This window comes from Clytia hemisphaerica, unplaced genomic scaffold (genome assembly GCF_902728285.1).
Source record: "Clytia hemisphaerica strain Z4C2 unplaced genomic scaffold, Clytia hemisphaerica genome assembly, whole genome shotgun sequence".
Classification (NCBI taxonomy): Eukaryota; Metazoa; Cnidaria; class Hydrozoa; order Leptothecata; family Clytiidae; genus Clytia; species Clytia hemisphaerica.
This window is the reverse complement of record NW_027103598.1, coordinates 1,730,120-1,747,948: the sequence shown is the minus strand read 5'-3', so window position 1 is coordinate 1,747,948 and position 17,829 is coordinate 1,730,120. Positions and strand designations below refer to the sequence as shown.

General features: G+C 36.0%; 1 protein-coding gene across 1 annotated transcript; it reads right to left on the bottom strand.

Annotated features, from left to right (window-relative positions):
* Nucleotides 1-7,582: 7,582 nt before the first annotated feature.
* LOC136801952 (innexin inx3-like) lies at nucleotides 7,583-16,252 on the bottom strand. The gene is made up of 7 exons (XM_067058650.1): nucleotides 16,079-16,252; nucleotides 11,179-11,326; nucleotides 10,160-10,558; nucleotides 9,649-9,844; nucleotides 9,096-9,190; nucleotides 8,600-8,730; nucleotides 7,583-8,021 (listed from the first exon to the last, which is right to left on the bottom strand). Exons 1-7 carry the CDS (start codon nucleotides 16,223-16,225, stop codon nucleotides 7,941-7,943), a joined length of 1,197 nt encoding a protein of 398 aa, XP_066914751.1. The 5' UTR covers nucleotides 16,226-16,252; the 3' UTR covers nucleotides 7,583-7,940.
* Nucleotides 16,253-17,829: the final 1,577 nt, after the last annotated feature.

Here is a 17,829-nt window from a genome sequence, read left to right as displayed (position 1 = left end):
TTTGTTTTGAAATAGCCCATTTTCATTTCCCTTCTGCATATTTTTTCCAGAATTTTTCTTCATGTCGCCATTTTTTTCTAAAGTTTGTTTTTGTTTTGTTTTGAAGTGGCGACCTAGAGAGTCTTCATTTGATAAAAATGTGGGAATTTTTTATTCTATCTGAAGATTCAATACACCTGTTTCCTTTGTTATTTCATACTGGAGCTAGAAAATACAGATTAGAACAGCCAAAGTTTATAACCGCAGGCATGCCCCTCCAAAGTTTAGATTGCAATGTAAGGTCTCCTTTCCTCTGCGTCTCTAATGTTTTGATCACAATGTAGAGTTTTATTTTCTTATTTTTGATTTTGGAGGTCGAACCCTAGACTTCAAAACTGATTGCATCAACTTTTTTATCAATATTTCAGACAAAGGATAGTGTATTGTACCTGATTTCACTGATTTTTATGGAAATGCTTTCTAACATACTCATTGTTTTGGACATTGAATAGCAGTTGAAGAGTTTTTTCTGTCCACATGTAGCCATTTTGTATGTTTTTAGAAAAAAACGTTTCCTTTCTGATGCTACCAAGCAGTGAAATCTGATCGTGATTCTCAAATTTACTCCAGTGTCCACTGGTGTCCAGGGAAACTTGCATAGCCATCAAATTACTGACAAATCAAAGCAGCAAAATATCAAAACGAATGAACTACACTGCTCCACTCGCAGCTCTACTCTACCATTTTGTTTTGATTTAACTTTGTATTTTACCCGACTTTGTGGTATTGTAATTCTTTAAAAAGTAGAGTACTGTGATCTAATGGGCAGTTCCAGAAAACCATTATATACCCCCTTGTGGACGACAGGGTTTTTTTGGATTTTTTTTCACTTGGAAATCCTGAGAAATTTGAAAAAGGTTTTGGAAAATCCAGGATTTTTCCTCATTATTTAGTTATATGTATCGGAAAATCTATAAAATTTGCTTTTTTCTTGCCAAGTATTGGAAAATCCGTAAAATTTGCTCTATTTTCTTCCCAAGTATCTGAGAAAATCCAAGATTTTCCTGTAAAAAGTCTTAGAATGTTAAGGAAATCCTGAAGTTTTCAAAAGTAGATTGTTATGGAAAATCCATGTCGTCCACAAGGGGGTAACAGACTATAACAGGACCTTCCCGGCGCTCCGGAAACTTCCAGAGTTTTCTGCAGCAATTTAAAAAACACTTTTTCTCTCCAGAAGGAGCTCTTCCGGTGTTTCCGGAGCAAGTGATTTTTAACACGTACTAAAAAACCATTTAAACATGGCAGCCCTGTGAATTCAGACAAAATCATATCGGCACCTAAGTGCCGACCAAAACCGGCCGTAGGCCGGCAAAATTCTGCCGACCTAGAGGTCATTTTAGGTCGGGAAAGCCGTCCTAACAAATTCAGCTGCTCTATAATTGTGTTATTAAGTTTTATGTTTTATAAAGAGAATGGAATGAGGCTTGATTATCATGTGTTATCAAATGATAACACAATTAGATTAACCTAACAAATAATATTTTTCCTCTTTAGGTCGGCACACCGACCTAGAGTGTAAATTACATCAGCAAATAAAAGCCGACTTCAGCTCAAGTTACGTCGGCTTTCAAGTCGGCATTGCCGAATGCCGACCTGGATTCACAGGGCTGCATGGTTACAAAAAATATTGATATGATGGTTCAGCCATTATCATTAAATGAAATTAAATTTGTCACATTATATACATTAAAAAGCATCACTGCAAGCAGAATCGCATAACACGAAAGCCAAAGTGAAAGTAAAGGCAGAAATGTATTTTTTTTTTCGACGTGATTTGCATATATTAGAACAGAAACAAACGCTAATTTGTCAAAGATTTGTTTAAAACCCAGTAAAACCACCTCATTTTTTGTTGAGTGTTGCCTAAACTTATCGAAAAAATACGCATTTCAACATTAATCTTAAAATCTCTTTTATTGTTGAGTATCCCCGGGGCTCAACACCAAAATTATCGCCTTCCAATTTTCTTCTAAACACATGCACAATCAGGCAAAAACTTTCTTGAACAAAGTAGCGCTTTTTTGAATGAAATAGCATTTTTTCCAAGAATGATAATGAATAATCGCTAGGTAGGAGATGAAAATACTAGGGTGAAAAGTTTCCTGTTGTTATGGCCGATGAAATTTACATATGAGTTTACCGTCGTGAACTTACCCAAAAATAGATGCGGCATGATTTCATTATTCATTATTCATTATTTTCCCAACAGCACCTTATCCACCATTTCTGCCAATCATGCTCTCTCAAAATAAAAAATTTTGCTTCGCTTCAACCCTTCGCAACTTTTGCGAACGAAAAATAAAGATTGATTGCTACAGTGGCGCTAGATTTTACAAAAAACTAAAATGGCGGTCAGGGCGGTTTGGCAGATATATAGGCGGGACGCCCACTGCAGTTGTAGGATTGAGGGCGACAGCATTTTCTGTAATAAATCTTCTTTGTTTACCCGTGTAAACATGCGTAGAGACGATTTTAACAAAGATAGAGGTTGTAGTTGTAAAGAAATATGGAAATAATGAAAAATTTATGAATTTTGAAAATAATGAAATTTTCATGCGGGTGCTTTTTAGAGATGCGGGCGGCCGACGGTAAACTCATATATAAATTTCATCGGCCTATTCAAAATGCACATTATTTTGGGACCCCGGTCCAGGCCCTGCAGTCCAGTGCAGTCAGGACCTCTTTGGTCTTTTTTAACATTAGTTCGGATAGAATAAAAACATACCTGATCAACACAACCAAACCTTCTGTCTTGCGTTTACTCTTTCCTTCCCAACAACTTTCGTTTTTGCTTATGTAGGTTTTAAGATCCACAAGTAATGAACCTTTATAGCTTTATTTGAATAAATCTGTTTAAAAACCTTCTGTCAGGTTTCATTCCGTACGTTTTTTATCCACGTGGTGAACCGATTTCCCCGATTTCCCGATAATTAAAAATTGGAACTTTACCGTGGGCGCGATTGGGCGTACCGCCATCGCGAAATATTTTTCGTGAAAATTTACCGTATTCTAACGCTAATATAATCTAGATAGGAAACAAATATTAAATTTGACTCTTTTTTGCTCGTATTTCTAAATTTTACGATAAAAAGAACTTTTTACAAATTATTTTCTTTAACGGGCGTTGAATCGATATTGACATATTTAATGATGTCATAATCAATGCCGTGCATATTTTGTCAGCGTCGTGCATATTATGTCAACATCCTTTTCATTGAATAAATACCAGTAAAATATACAAGAAAAGTAAACATAAATTTATCGCCCGCGAGCACGGCTTAGCTAAGCGCACCTCTCTTATTCATCATCTAAGAATTGGAGCGGGCAAAGATTACCGCGCGGGCTGATAGCGGGCAAAGGTTATTTTAAGATATTTTCAGTTATAATCCAAGGTAGAACAAACTAAACATAGAAAGGGGGTATTTTTTAGTGCTCTATACGATGATCGGTATTTTTTTTGAATTCTATGTTTAGATTTTTCTACCCAGCCCCGTTGCTATGTACGTGCGCCCTGTTGCTAAGACCTTTGCTTGAAATCGAACGTTTGCGTAATATCGATAAAGTGAAATGAGGTCCTGACTGCCCTGTGATGCCGATTTCAGTCCAAAGGCCAGAGCTGTGAAATTATGCAGCAGTAAAGCTGCGGAATTTCGCAACGTTGCGGAATATCACAACGCTAAAGATGCAGAATTTCGCAGCATTGCGGATCTGTGCATTTTCCCGAACTGGTGATCGAGTGTTTTTGCACGGGGTTTTTTCTTCACTTTCCTTTTCAACCCGTTGCATTTGCCGCATGTTGAACCCTGTGCAAATGCAAGGATTTCCGTGACTGGCTAAGGAATTTTAAAACACAACATTTAAAGTGAAACAAGATGGCGGAGAAGTAGTGATTGGAGGTTTTTGTAATTAGACAGCATGACAAAGGTTTGTTATATTTTAGCATAACCAGGACAAACTCAGGAGGAAAAGGATAATTACAAGGTCTCAAAAGAAGGTTGTCTATTGCTCATTCTGACATTTTAAATAATCCGGGGGTTTTGTTGTTTGGAATTGATTAACTAACAGTTAGGTAGGGTCAGGGTTGCTAGTAACGGCTTGTCACTGTGCCGGGTGCATACTCGGCGCCTTGGGCCCCGCAGGGTTGCTAGTAACGGCTCGAATTTCAGTCAGGTTATAAGTCGATGTCGGAATGAGCAATAGACAACCTTCTTTTGAGACCTTGTAATTATCCTCTTCCAACTCAGGAGAGAAGGTAAGGTAAATTGCTTTTTGACTGCTTTTAACCCTTTTTCTAATAAAGAATATCTTCAATCTAGACTTCACTGCCCTGATGGTCAAAATCTCGAAAAACGTGAGGTTTCACTTCCATGACGCATGAGTCGGCTGATTTTTTAAAAATACGCATGTGCGCGTTAGTTTTCACATGATTAGCACAGTGAGTGGTATCGTAAAAGTGCTCTGGAACACCAAAAGTGCTCTGGAACACCAAAAGTTCTCTGGAACACCAGAAGTGCTCCGGAATCTTACTTCCGGTGTTCCGGAGCAAAAAAAAAAAGAGCTACCGGGGGAGGGTCCTACTATAACTTGAACTGCCCAATATCAGTCTGTTCCTCTATAGAATCCTGCATTGCAGTCAAGTAAATACCGTGAGATTTCTGATTTTAACCCTACCAGTCAGGCACATCCTGGCAAATGAACGGGGTGAGCATTTGCATGGGGTTTTCGTCACCCACTGCAAATGAGATAGGACGTCTCAGGCTAAAAGTGTGAAAATGAATAAAAATGAACTTCAAACTGAAAACGGGAAAAAAGGTAGAAAGCTGGGAACTTTATTTTTTTGTTAAAAGTTTCTTCAATCAATCTTCGAAGAAAAAATTGACCCATGGAAAAAAAATTTCATCTATGCAGTTCTTCAAAATGAAGCAAAATATTTCAATCCCGGTTCAATTGCGTGGGGTATTCAGCACTATTACATCACTTTTGTTTTCGACCCCTTGCATCATTTGCCACCAATCACAAGTGAAAAATACCCTGTTCATTTGCCAGGATGTGCCTGACTGCCTACGTTTACATACATACCCTGTATCCTTCCAAATTTCACTCCATCCTTTTTTGGATAAAAGAATTAGCTTTAGAAATATCTTTACAACCACAACGAGTAGATAAGTACTTACCTACATCCAAAAACACAGAAATAACCATAAAGCAAAAAAAAGACATGTGCGAAATAAACCTTCCAAAACTTGCCGCCATCTTGGATCGTTTTGACGGCGCTTTTGACTAGCCTGTTTAGTTTTTGTTGGAACACATCTAGTAGGCTTCGTTGCCGTGTCTTGTAAGACGTCACGACGTCGTGTACATACCAGAGGTACTAGGAGTAGGATGGAGTCCGGGGGGGTACTTAGGCAAAAATAGGTGCTGGGTATGTGCGGACGGTAAGGGTCGGGTTTTTCACCTTTCATAGTCTCTCTAAGGGTTACAAAAATCAGGAAATTTCAAAGTAGTCTCTCTAAGGGTGGGAAAAATCACGATTTTTAGAAAAAAAATTTGATTATGAGAGAAAAAATTACAAAAAAGTCTCACTAAGGGTAGGAAATTTTTCAAAATCAGAGAAAATTTTTCGAAAAAGTCTCTCTAAGGGTCACTTTTTCACTAAAATTTGGTCTCTCTAAGGGTCGGTTTTCGGAGGTCCCGTCCGCACATACCCCTCATTCACCAACCCTAGTACCCCCCCCCCCCCCGGGAGTAGGACTAGGAGTTATACGCTCGAAACGAAGGCCCGGGGGGGTACTCCCTACTACCCTTGTCGACCGACGGGGGTGCTCTGCTGAGGTTCGAAAAATGGACCCTACGGACTCGAAATTTGTGAAAAAAGTGACCCTGAATGGGACTGAAATTTCAAAATTTTCTCAAATTTTCTACTTTTTACCCAAATTTTCCAAAAAAAGGCACCCTACGAGGGACTGATTTTTCTATTTTGGTGTTTTTGCGACCCTACCTGGGAAAAGGTACCCTGACCAGCGGAGCATTCCCATAACCCATCTTGCCCTAGTACCCCTCCCCCGGGAACGAAGGAAGATATGACGTAGCCTACTTCCTGACAGCCAACTAAACAGAGCATATGATAACTAGAAGCTATAGTGAGGTACATTTTTACTAAATATCGAGAGTAGATAGTTTGGGATTATTCCATTCGAAGTGTCTGGTAAGGATGATCCATCTTTATGTGACGATGTTAATATCCAGCTTTTGAAGATCAGGAAGATTGGGCCATTTCATTTTCTATCTAAAGTCTATTCACGATAAGTGTGCACTCTTTTTTCTTTTTTTACCTATAACTTTTGAAGGAATTATTCAATCTTTATAAATTTGGTGTCATTGGAAAGATATTAGTGAGTGGAACAATTTAAAATAAAAAAATCTTCAAAAAAATTCTGAAAATGAAGATGGAAATGAAGAAGAAAAAGATGAAGATCTTGTAGAAAGTGCTATAACTATCATTTTCATTGAAGCGAAACCTTGATCATCGAACATCATCAATGTGAAAAAATTTCTCAAAAATAATCATTCAGTCAAAAGATATCAAACAAAGTTATAAGCTAATTGACGTCTAGAAACGCTGTTTTCTGCTGTTTTTTGGGGTCAATCACTTGTTAACTTTGTATCATAACTTTGTATTGAATAAATATTTTAGTGAATTTTTTTCACAGTGATGACTTCCAAAGATCAAAGAATCTCTCCAGTGAAAATGAAAGTTATAGCACTTTTCTACAAGATCTTCATTTTTTTCTTCTTCATTTTCATCTTCATTTTTTTTGAAGACTTTTTTATTTCAAATTGTTCCACTCACAAATATCTCTCCAACGATATCAAATTTATAAAGATTGAAGAATTCCTTCAAAAGTTATAGGTAAAAGAAAAAAGAGTGCACACTTATCGTGAATAGACTTAGCTAAAATTTCCATGGGATCAAAGGGGAGCTTTTTTATTTTTCCAGAGAGTAAGTTATTTTAAAACTTCCAGGGGGCAAAAGACTGATTTTAGTTTGTCCACCCTCACTTTAAGGTATGTAAGAAGATTTTTTTAGGGTATATCTACAAATTTTACCATTTCTTAGGGGGTTTCCACATATTTTCAAGAATCATTGTTGAGTTGAAAAGGTTCGTCGAGCCCCTTGTATGGAAAATAAATCCATTATAACACCCCTCACTCACAGACCCGGTTTTATCAGCTAGTGGGGATAATAACGAACTAAAACTCGATGGGGATTGATATTCCCATGTTTTTATGGCTGGTGTTTTGAATTCCATTGTTTTCTTGCCAGAAAATTCGGTGGAGATGGGAAAAATAGCACAATATTTTTCAGTGAGGATTTGCTTATATCGTTATTTTCAACGGGGACAGAAATTAGTAATTTTCCACTTGGGACGATATTTTGGCTAATTTTTCCGGTGGGAAAGGTTCCCAGTGAGTCTGTGAGAAGGGGGTGCATCATATCAAAAGACAGAATCTGCGAAGCTCTGGAGTCTCATGTCATAAGATATTGAGTTATTTAAAAAATATTTATTTCGATGTATCATAAAAAGTTTAAAAAACTATGACAAATTTCTGCATAAACAAAAATAATTTCAAAAATCTTTAAAATTGTGCAAACTTAGATTAGATATAAACTTTCGATGTAGTTAAGGTTACAATGAAGGAAGGCTTGATTTTGTGTGATCAAATTATTGGAAAATAAACACGAAAAACAGATATTTACAAGGTTCATTAGAAAAGTTAAATCTTAAAAATATCAAATAAAAAAAACTGAGTTGACGCACTTTACTCCGAATTTTAACAAATACAAAAATCTTTGTTGGTGATTATAGCTACTAAGCTATGGTAAATGGTGGTATTCTTTTTCAATAATCTTGGTCAGCCATCATCTGTTCTTTTCGGCTCATCGCTGCTCGTTGATCAGGGTCTTCACTCAATGGATCAGGCTATAAAGAAAAGAAAAATATAAATTTACAGAATTATCGATTTTAGACGAACTGATTGGGCAAGATTTCCTAAAATGTAGATTCCGGGTGTTTTAGGGATTCCCGAAAAAGGGAACGTAAATCTTCACTCATGGTACCAGAAAAGACCAGAAAAATCCAGATTCGGCAAAAGCTTAGAGTTTGTAAAAGTTTGTAAAAATCAGGCTTATTCTGCCATAAGTTTATAGCCATATAAGTGTTTTGTTTCACTTTTCCCGATAAAATTTACCCCCCCCCCCCTTCTCACAAACCCACTGGGACCTCTTCCCACTGGGACCAAATCCTCAAACAAATAAACCAATCCTCACTGCAAAATAATTTAATACTTTTCCCATCCCCACTGAATTTTCTGACTTGAAAACAAAAGAATTTAAATCCCCGGCCATAAAAAATTTAGGAATATCAATCCCCATCGAGCTTTCTTCTGTTATTTTTATCCCCATTGGCTGAAAAAATCCCACCAGGTCTGTGAGAAGGGGATGTCATTTTGATAAGATTTATCATTCCCGAGAATCGGTAATAAAGAGCTAACTACTCACTTTGATGTTTTTGGCAATGTAGAGTTTATCCAACAACTCTCCGAAGACTGGCATGTTCTTCTTGCGTACGAAGTCCAACAGTTGGCGTTCACGTGTGTTCAAAGCACGATACAGTGTGCTGATATCACGACCTATATGTTAAAAGAATTTGTATAGTACGTCCATGAAATATTTTTGTGAAGATATTTATATTGAAAATGCAGATGAAAAAGTCTTTCCCCTTAAATATTCGTGAAAGTCCGTGGACAAATCTTCCTCCTTGTGGCTTAAAAACACTCTAGTTATGTGGAGCTTAAAAAATAGAGTGGTAAAAATTATTGATCTGAGAGGCATCATTTTGAGGCCCTTTGGTCGCCATCGCGCAACTCCCAAGATTGTTTGTAACTGAAGTTAACGGAAACCTTTTACAAAACCATAGTTAACATTTAAGAAGAATAACTCGTTTAATTATTCGTTACCATTAGCACAGACGAAAGGAACCATAAAAATGACTGACCTTGGAAACCAATGCAGAAAGCAGCAGTAAAATCACTGAAGATGTGCATGAGGAAACCAATTATTGAAATGATGATACCAGCAACAATGATGTACCTGTGGAGAGAGTACAATTGAAAAGGGTCGAAAAGAGTCGTTATTAACCTTATTGATGAACCCCACAAAGGGTGTTCAGTCGAATATATCAGGAAGAAACGGCGTCAAAATTCTTTGTCTACGAGAAAATAAATACAGCAAATAGGCCTTTTCATAAATTATGTCATGAATATCACTTGCCTCGTATTCAAACAATTACCATGGTTATTATGTCCCTTATTATGTCCCTTTATGAATAGAGAGTAGTTTAATAAAATCTGCTGGGGGTTAATCACCATGGTAATAATTTTAAAACGAGGCAGGTGATGTTTGTGACGTAATCTATGAAAAGGTCTATACTGATTCTTGAACATTTCCGTATAAAATTAGCAGAAGTACCCACATGTTTTAGAATGAAGTATATAAGATATTTCAGCTTGTGTTTTAAAAAAAATTTGAGATAAAGAGGTCGTTCTTACCATAAGATGATCAAGATATATTGGTACAACACATGTTGGCTGAGTTCACATACGAAAGTATGTTTATTGTAAATTGTGTTCTTCAGATCATTGGCTGCTGTCACAACCTCGCAAAGACCGAATGCTGGTAAAAGGGAGTGTCCGGCTTTAGGATTTCGTGGTACGGTGTAATCGTGTCGCTGGTCAGGTGTAAGACCTAAAGAGAAAACAGTTTGCAAAAGTACATATTTCTAATAACACTCAGGGTATAAGACTTAGTTCGATTTTGCCAGCGGATTTTTCGATAGAATTTTATCCCGCTATTTCGGTTTTGTACTATGAGTAAACGGATTTTAGCTGCCACGAGTATCCAAGAGTACGAATACATACTGTGATTGCAAAGTCCGGCTTCATTCAAAACTTTGACTTGAGTTTGTTGTAAATACAATGTGTAAAAATGCTTTTTCAAATCATTGCAATGAATTTGTAATAAATTGAGATTTGAAAACAAAAAGATATCAGACAAACTTACGAAGCCACTTTGTCCACGAAGTTCCAAATGATACATATTCACCATTGATTGCTGAATCAATAGTTACTATCCCTAAAACGTTGACAATGATGTATAAAATCTTGACCAAGAGGTTTAACAAAGTTCTTGCAGCTCCATGTGGCGAATTGGAAGGTGTGAAAAGTTTATCAATCAATTCTTGGTAATCCACCTCTTCTCGTTTCTTCTTTTTGATGCTGTTCTTCAGGAGAATCAAATCAGCGTTGACAACACAGTACAGTAAATAAGGGAGATAATATAGAAAAGCTAAGGCTGCAACACCAAGTGGGAACCATTGATATTGGAGATAAAAAGTTTTCTCGAGTGGATCACAATTTTGGTCTTTGTCACTGTTACAAAGGGCTCCATAATTGTTTTCACCTAAAAGGAAAGAAAATTTAAATGATCTTAAAGGAGTGATATCGTTTGCTTACTCATCAAGTTTAATTCACAAGCTTTTTCACGTTGGATTGACACGGATGTGGAGCAAGATTGGACAGAAAGAGGAAAGAAAAAACTGAGTCTGAGTCTATGTGTCTGATATAAAACGGGAACAATTATGTAAAAATAAAACTTTTAAGTGGGCTTTAAAATTCGTTACAACAGCAGAGCACGCGTTACAAACATCTTTGCCATGAAATGTATGGATAAAAAAGTACGAAAATTTCGAGAAATTATTCAAAATTTCGAATGCTTTACATAAAAGAGAGAGAGAGCTAATTAAGCCTTATGACAGCCTTCCATAATAAAATAATGCACTGAACTTCACGCCCGGCGGAACAACCGTTAAAGTGGGGAGGCTGAAGGCTCAAAATAAAATTCGCTAGGAATTCGAGAGAAAAATCTCATTTGCTCAAAAGTGAAGTCTCCCGCTTCCACCGGGCCTGAGCTTTATCAACTCAAGAGTGCTTGGTTCTGCGATTTAATATGTAGTAGACATATGCTCAAAAATCTATCAACTCATGAGTTTTATACATTACAAGTTCCTTAGCTGTTCTTACCATTATGCGAAATATCTTTAGGGATGCCGTAGTAAAAGCTGTTGAAGACAGGGTTCAAATTCTTGTAGATGTAAACACCGTTAATCCAACAAGCTTTTTGAACGAAAGCTGCCGTTGTCTCGTGGTTCTTTGGAACGATACAAGTAAACTAAAAGAAAAGTGGTATAACAGATAACACAGATAAAAATGGGTATTTTTATGACTCACGACCTTTCAGATAGTAAAGACGATTTTGTTAAAATATCAAGGGGTAGTTTCCTATAAATTTTAACTGAACTTGATAAAATAAATAAATAAATTGATTTATTATATACCTGTAGGCAAAAACAGCCATCGAATAATTCCTGATATACCATGGCTATTATACCACGGTAGAATTTTTTTTTCACATTTTTCATTCAAAGTTTGATTCTTTTTGTCGTTCTTGTTGTTAAATCAAAGATATTCATTAAAAAAATCTATTGTGAATTTCATGAACAATTTTATGTCTCAAAGTAATTAAGAAAATCTTTAAAAAAGAAAAACATTCGAACGTTCGATTATGGGAGTGTTTTATGTGAAACGTTCGACTATTGACACAATTATTAATGTTTTGTTTTTGCCTCTAGGTATATAATGAGTCTGCTAAATTGCGTGGGTTGCGTGGGTGCGTGGGTGCGTGGGTCGATATTTTTGCGTGGGTAATTTTTTTGCGTGGGTGCGTGGGTCAAAATATTTTTTGCGTGGGTCAAAAATTTTGCGTGGGTCAATTTTTTTGCGTGGGTCATATTTTTTGCGTGGGTTAAATTTTTTGCGTGGGTCAAAATTTTCGCGTGGGTCATTATTTTTTGCGTGGGTCATATTTTGTGCGTGGGTCATATATTTTGCGTGGGTCAAAATTTTTGCGTGGGTCAAAATTCTCTATGTAATTCGAAAAAATGCATTCCCTTGAAATTCGCACTGGTCACATCCAAAATGTTGGATGTGTTTTACATAACACGTTTTGGTTTATTTTGTTTATTTTGCATAGCTGTAGCTGTCTTTTTATAAGAGGAAGCTTTTTTTTATAGAATCTTTTTAGAAGCTTTAAAGCTTCTTATAGCACGCTTTAGTCTTTTGGGTTTCCTTTGAGTGTTAAAGAACAAAGCAAATGAAGACAAAATCTGAACATTTTTCTACAAAAGTTATATTCATTAGGCGACCGATTACTAAACAATTTAATCGTTGTCAATTATTTCGTCCACCCCACTTGTAATTTCTTTGATTTAAGTACATTAAAGGCCAATTTAAAAAATTGGACGAAATAAAGACGCTGTACTTTTTTTCAAAGCAATAGAAAAGGGAGGAAAAAATTAAAGTTGTAGTGTTTATTTTCATGACACTGGAATCCTGAAATATAGCATGCTAAAATTCAAAAGTGTGATCCTGAAGTGTGTCTACAAAAATTAGACGGGTGTGTGTTGATTCTGTATAATGTTATAGTAAATAAGTGCAGCTATGTAAAATAAACCACAAGGTGTTACTACATAAAAACTGTGTGCTTTTGTTTAGTTTTCGTAGATATATACACAACACATTTTTGTAAAAGATAACTTGAAAATTTTAATTTGACAAAAAAAACGTCTTAGCTAACTCGAAAGTTTCAATTTTGTAAAAAAATCGAGTTAGCTAAAAAATCACCAAAAAAATAGAAACCCACTCAAAAAAATTGACCCACGCAAAAAAATAATGACCCACGCAAAAAAAATGACCCACGCAAAAAATAATGACCCACGCAAAAATTTTGACCCACGCAAAAAGTTTGACCCACACAAAAAAAATTGACCCACGCAAAAAAATAATGACCCACGCAAAAAAAATGACCCACGCAAAAAATTTGACCCACGCAAAAAATATTTTGACCCACGCACCCACGCAAAAAAATGACCCACGCAAAAATATTAACCCACGCAAAAATATTGACCCACGCACCCACGCAACCCACGCAATTTAGCAGACTCGTATATAATAAAACATATATTCAATAGGTTTTCGTTGGTTATTGGATTTATTAACCCTCGGTGATGAATATTCAACTCGGCTCCGCCTCGTTGAATATTACATCACCTCGGGTTAATAAATCTCAATAACCAACTTTTACCCATTGAATATCTGCTTAATAAGTACTAGTTATCGCATGATTTCGAGTGCAATACGAGAAATATTTTACGAGTTCCGAGATTTTTCCGTAATATTTTTCCGAGCCTTTAGGCGAGGAAAAATATCGGTAAAATCTCGGAACGAGTAAAATATCGAGTATTGCACGAGAAGTCATGTGATAACTAATTTATTGTCGACTCAAAAAAATTGTCCTCTTTTTGTTTCAAAACTTACTTCCGCCTTCTTCTGCTTCTGTGTAGTTTCGAATGCTTTTATTCGAAAATCTAATTCGAACGTTAGATTCGAACAAAAACATTCGATAACTTCCCGCTGAAAATATTCACACAAAAACAAAACTTTTCGATCATTTCCGATCCAGAAGTTTTGTTTTGAAAAGTTGCAGATTTTTCAGAGATGTATTTGAAAGTTTCTAGATTGATAATTCAAAATGCAGATGATGTACAGTATTGTTTCGATGGAGAAGAAACCCTCCATCATTGGATTAATCAGATTGATAACATTCAGTCTTTTTCTATTTTTTTGTTTCGATGACATATGGCCAAGGGAAAGAATAGCAGAGGAAAGGAGTCCCACGATGGAAATGTATGCTTGTAATAATGGTTAAAGAACAACATTTTTCAACAGCAAAACAATTTGGATACTTTCTTGATTATAGTCAAGCTCTAAATGTTTCGAATTTTAGAAGGAAGATGTAATGATTGTTGAGTTGAAAAGTCAAGGACGTACGTTGTTGTCGAGAACGAGAATTAGGAGAGAACTTTCATAAAAATCACTCGTCATTTGGTTTAATACAAGACATTACACTTCCCTTGTTATGTTATGAGAAATCTTTTTGGCCAACATTCAAGAATCTCAAGTTACATGTTTTTTCTTTTATAAGCATAACGTTTATAAGCATACGCAGGCTCAGTTTTTGGCACCTAAACAATGGCTCTATTGTTTGAGAACAATAGAATGCTAAGCATAATGCGAGCCTGATATAGGGGCAGACACTTGCTTATAAAAAAAAAACATGTATTTTGTATGCATGGATAAAAAACTGTTTGGTTATCACACGGACAAATTTGCCAAAAGTTGAAAATATTTGGGTGGTGTCAAGTAGTTTTATAATTTCTTAGTTCATCAGATTTGATTTTAGTGTCTTTTATGGAAGAACTCCAAAGTAAAAGTTAATCTGAACATATTTTTGATGCATTTTTCCCTTTGATTCCCAAGTCAGTTTCTCCAAAAGTCAGTTCTTTTCGGCTGTTTTGTTTTGATTTTCCTCCCGCCGCTTACCCAGTCCCCCAAAAGTCAACGCGTTCATATTTCCAGACTAAAGAAATATGAAATATCGCAAATATCTCGATGCTCTCGACCAATCAAAACGCTGATATTTTTTTAGGTCGGCAATAACAAACAAAGTGACAAAGTAAGCATTTTAATAGGAACACATATATCAATTGTTTTAAGGACGATTTGGCCAAAATTTCGTCCCCAATGAGAAAAACACCCTACAATTGTAGGAAAGAGGGAAGAGCCCCTCTAGGCCCTTTTTACGCCGGCCCTTATTGGCGTTATTTTTAGGCTCGTGACGTAATAAGGGCCGGTGTTAAAAGGGCTGGCGTAAAAAGGGCCAAAACTTTTGGCGTTATTTACGGCCCTAATTGGCATAAGCCCAAAATTAGGCTGTGGCGGAATAAGGGCCGGCGTAAAAGAGGCCGGTGTTAAATTAGGGCTGGCGTAAACAGGGCCGATAAGGTATAAAGACGATGAATTAAATGGAAGAAATTCAAACACTTATAGTTTAATACAGAGTCATAAGACACCTTTTTCGAGGTAACCAAAACAAAAACATAACATAGCAAGTTTTGTGGTCAAGGAGAACGGAAACGTGTATCAACAGTTGACAGTTTTGTGTTTTCCGTAGCGCTATTTTCTAATGTCAAGACTCATTTTTTATACACAAGCACAACCAGAAGTCCTTCTCAAGAGAAGCAAGCGACTGTACGACCTTCAAATGCCTTAAAAGTATTTCTTGTCGAGAAAAAATAAGTCTTTATGATGACTGAGGCATTTTACTATACATTTTTATGTGCAAAATTCGTGTTTCATCGTAGTTATGCCATTATCGTGTTAGAGTGTACGAATTTCACAAATCGTGCTGACACAGATAAAACGTTTTCTTTTAATTGAACAGTAATCACTTTTTTTTAATCACAAATGAACCTATTTAAAAACAATTGAGACCTAAAAGCAATAGTTTTTTCTTGCTCTAAAAAATTGTAAAAACTGTAAAAGACCGAGCACAAAAAATGAAACCGAGAAAATTTTGACTGAAACTTCCAACTTTCAAACAATTTAACCCAATCAACAGGAATTTCATACATTAAAGTCCTTGTTATCTCAAGTTTGACTTGGAGCAAGTACTAATAAAATTTGCTGGTATACCTTTATTGGCCTTTATTAATCTATTTATTAACACCCCTTCTCACAGACCCGGTAGGATTTTTTCAGCTAGTGGGGGTAAAATAACAGACCAAAACTCGATGGGGATTGATATTTCCATGTTCGTTATCACTGGGGATTTGAATTTCATTGTTTTTGAGCCAGAAAATTCAGTGGGGATGGAAAAATAGTTTGCAGTGAGGATTTCGATAATTTCTGATTATTTTTAGTTGGGACAAAAATTAGAGTATAATTTTCCACTGGGGACGATATTTTGACCAATTTTTCCAGGTGGACCCCAGTGGGTCTGTAAGAAGGAAGTGTTTATTATTACCTTATCTTTGGCCCAGCTCAACCCAGTGATGGTGGCAGTTAACATCATCATCTTGACCATGAAGATACGACTGAATTGATCCGTGTATGGATCTTTACGTGGCTTGATTTTGATCCTCAATAACTTCTTAATATCTGGTGGTGCCATACTGGTGATTCTTATTGGTTAGAAAATCTGAAAGAAGAAAGTTGGGACTTGAGTATGGTTGGAGCTACACCAGCAGTCCATTTTCTGAATGCTGATGAACTTAAAAATTTTTATTTCTTCTCTTGGTAGACCCTTTGTTTTGACCAAGATATTTTGTTTAGGCTTTGATTTTCTTATTTTTGGTACTATGCGGCTCAAATTGTTTTTTCCAATTTTTTGTTAGGTTTGAATTTGATTATTTAACGCTTTGTACCCCCTATTTTATAACTGATTCAGGCCCAGCGGAAGCGGGGAGACTGGGGAGACGTCAGCCTCTCCCTTTTGAGCAAATGAGGTTTTTTTCAAAAATTCCTTGCGAATTTTATTTAATTTTGAGCCTTCAGCCTCCCCAATTTTACAGTTGTTTCACAAGGCCTATAATATGACCCTTAACTTGTCTGTGATTCAGTCATTCTAGAGTCAGGATCGTTCTTAAATCATTACGCTATTTTTAACACTTTTGAGCCTCATTATTCTTAAATAATTATTCTTATAAAAAATTGTGTTCCAAACTGAATAGCATATGATACGGTCATTCAAGAACCCTATATTTCCATATGCCAAATGCCTGTGTTAAAAGTTACATGGTAAAAGATAATCTTTAACAAAATAATTAAGACGCTGTTGTTTTATAATCTGATAAGACGTTTGGTAGAATAATTTCGTAACTAAAAAAAGAAAAACATTGCTCGTGTTGAAATCTCTTGACCTTGAAAAATCAAATATGGCCATCCAATACTCTTAAAATATCCCTGCTGAGTAAAATCACTTTGCACCACAAGAAAAACTGCTCATTATTAAAATCTAACCGAATCTCCGATATCAAATCTATCAAATCTGGTAAAAAATAATCCAAAATGAATCAACCTGTTTAAAAAATAAACTTTAAGACACACGATAGTCCATGAAAATAACACATAAAAATCCTCATCTTAAAAATCTCATATAACAGAAGAAAGTTATCAAATATATGATTCAGTGGACTCCAAAACCATAACACACAGAAAAAGATCATATTAAAAAACTGTCACTCATACCTAGACTCCTGTGTCTATCATCAAAACAATGAATGCTTTATCAAAACAAACAGGAACGCGATCCAATCTCGTACCCAGATCTCCGTCATCAGATCAAGATTGTTGACAGTTTCTTATAAGCATTATTGTATAATTCTGAAAGAAAAGCAGAGCCAGAAAAGACCTTATCGGAGTTTTTTATTTCTCTAAAGAAGCGATGCATTGTGGGATTGTTTCGGGGGTATTACAATAGAAATCTCTTAGGAATTCCTCGAGGGAATTCTATTGTAATACCCCCGAAACAATCCCACAATGCATCGCTGTTTTAGAAAAATCAAAAAAATCCTATAAAGTCTATTGTGTGTCTAATTTTATCTGTAGCATAATAGTATGGTGTAGTACACCCCCTTCTCACAGACCCGGTAGGACTTTTTCAGCCAGTTGAGGAAATTCGGATTGAAATTCGATGGGGATTGACATTCCTAAATGTTCTTTAAGGCTGGGGATTTGAATTCCATTATTTTCAAGTTCGAAAATTCAAAACACAGT

Coding starts and splice junctions, on each gene's coding strand:
- LOC136801952 (XM_067058650.1), bottom strand. CDS start 16,225: ATGGCACCACCAGATATTAAGAAGTTATTGAGGATCAAAATCAAGCCA. Junction 11,327..16,078: donor TGAGCTGGGCCAAAGATAAG/GTAATAATAAAC, acceptor CTTTTCTTTTAG/TTTACTTGTATCGTTCCAAA. Junction 8,731..9,095: donor TTTCTGCATTGGTTTCCAAG/GTCAGTCATTTT, acceptor TTTAACATATAG/GTCGTGATATCAGCACACTG.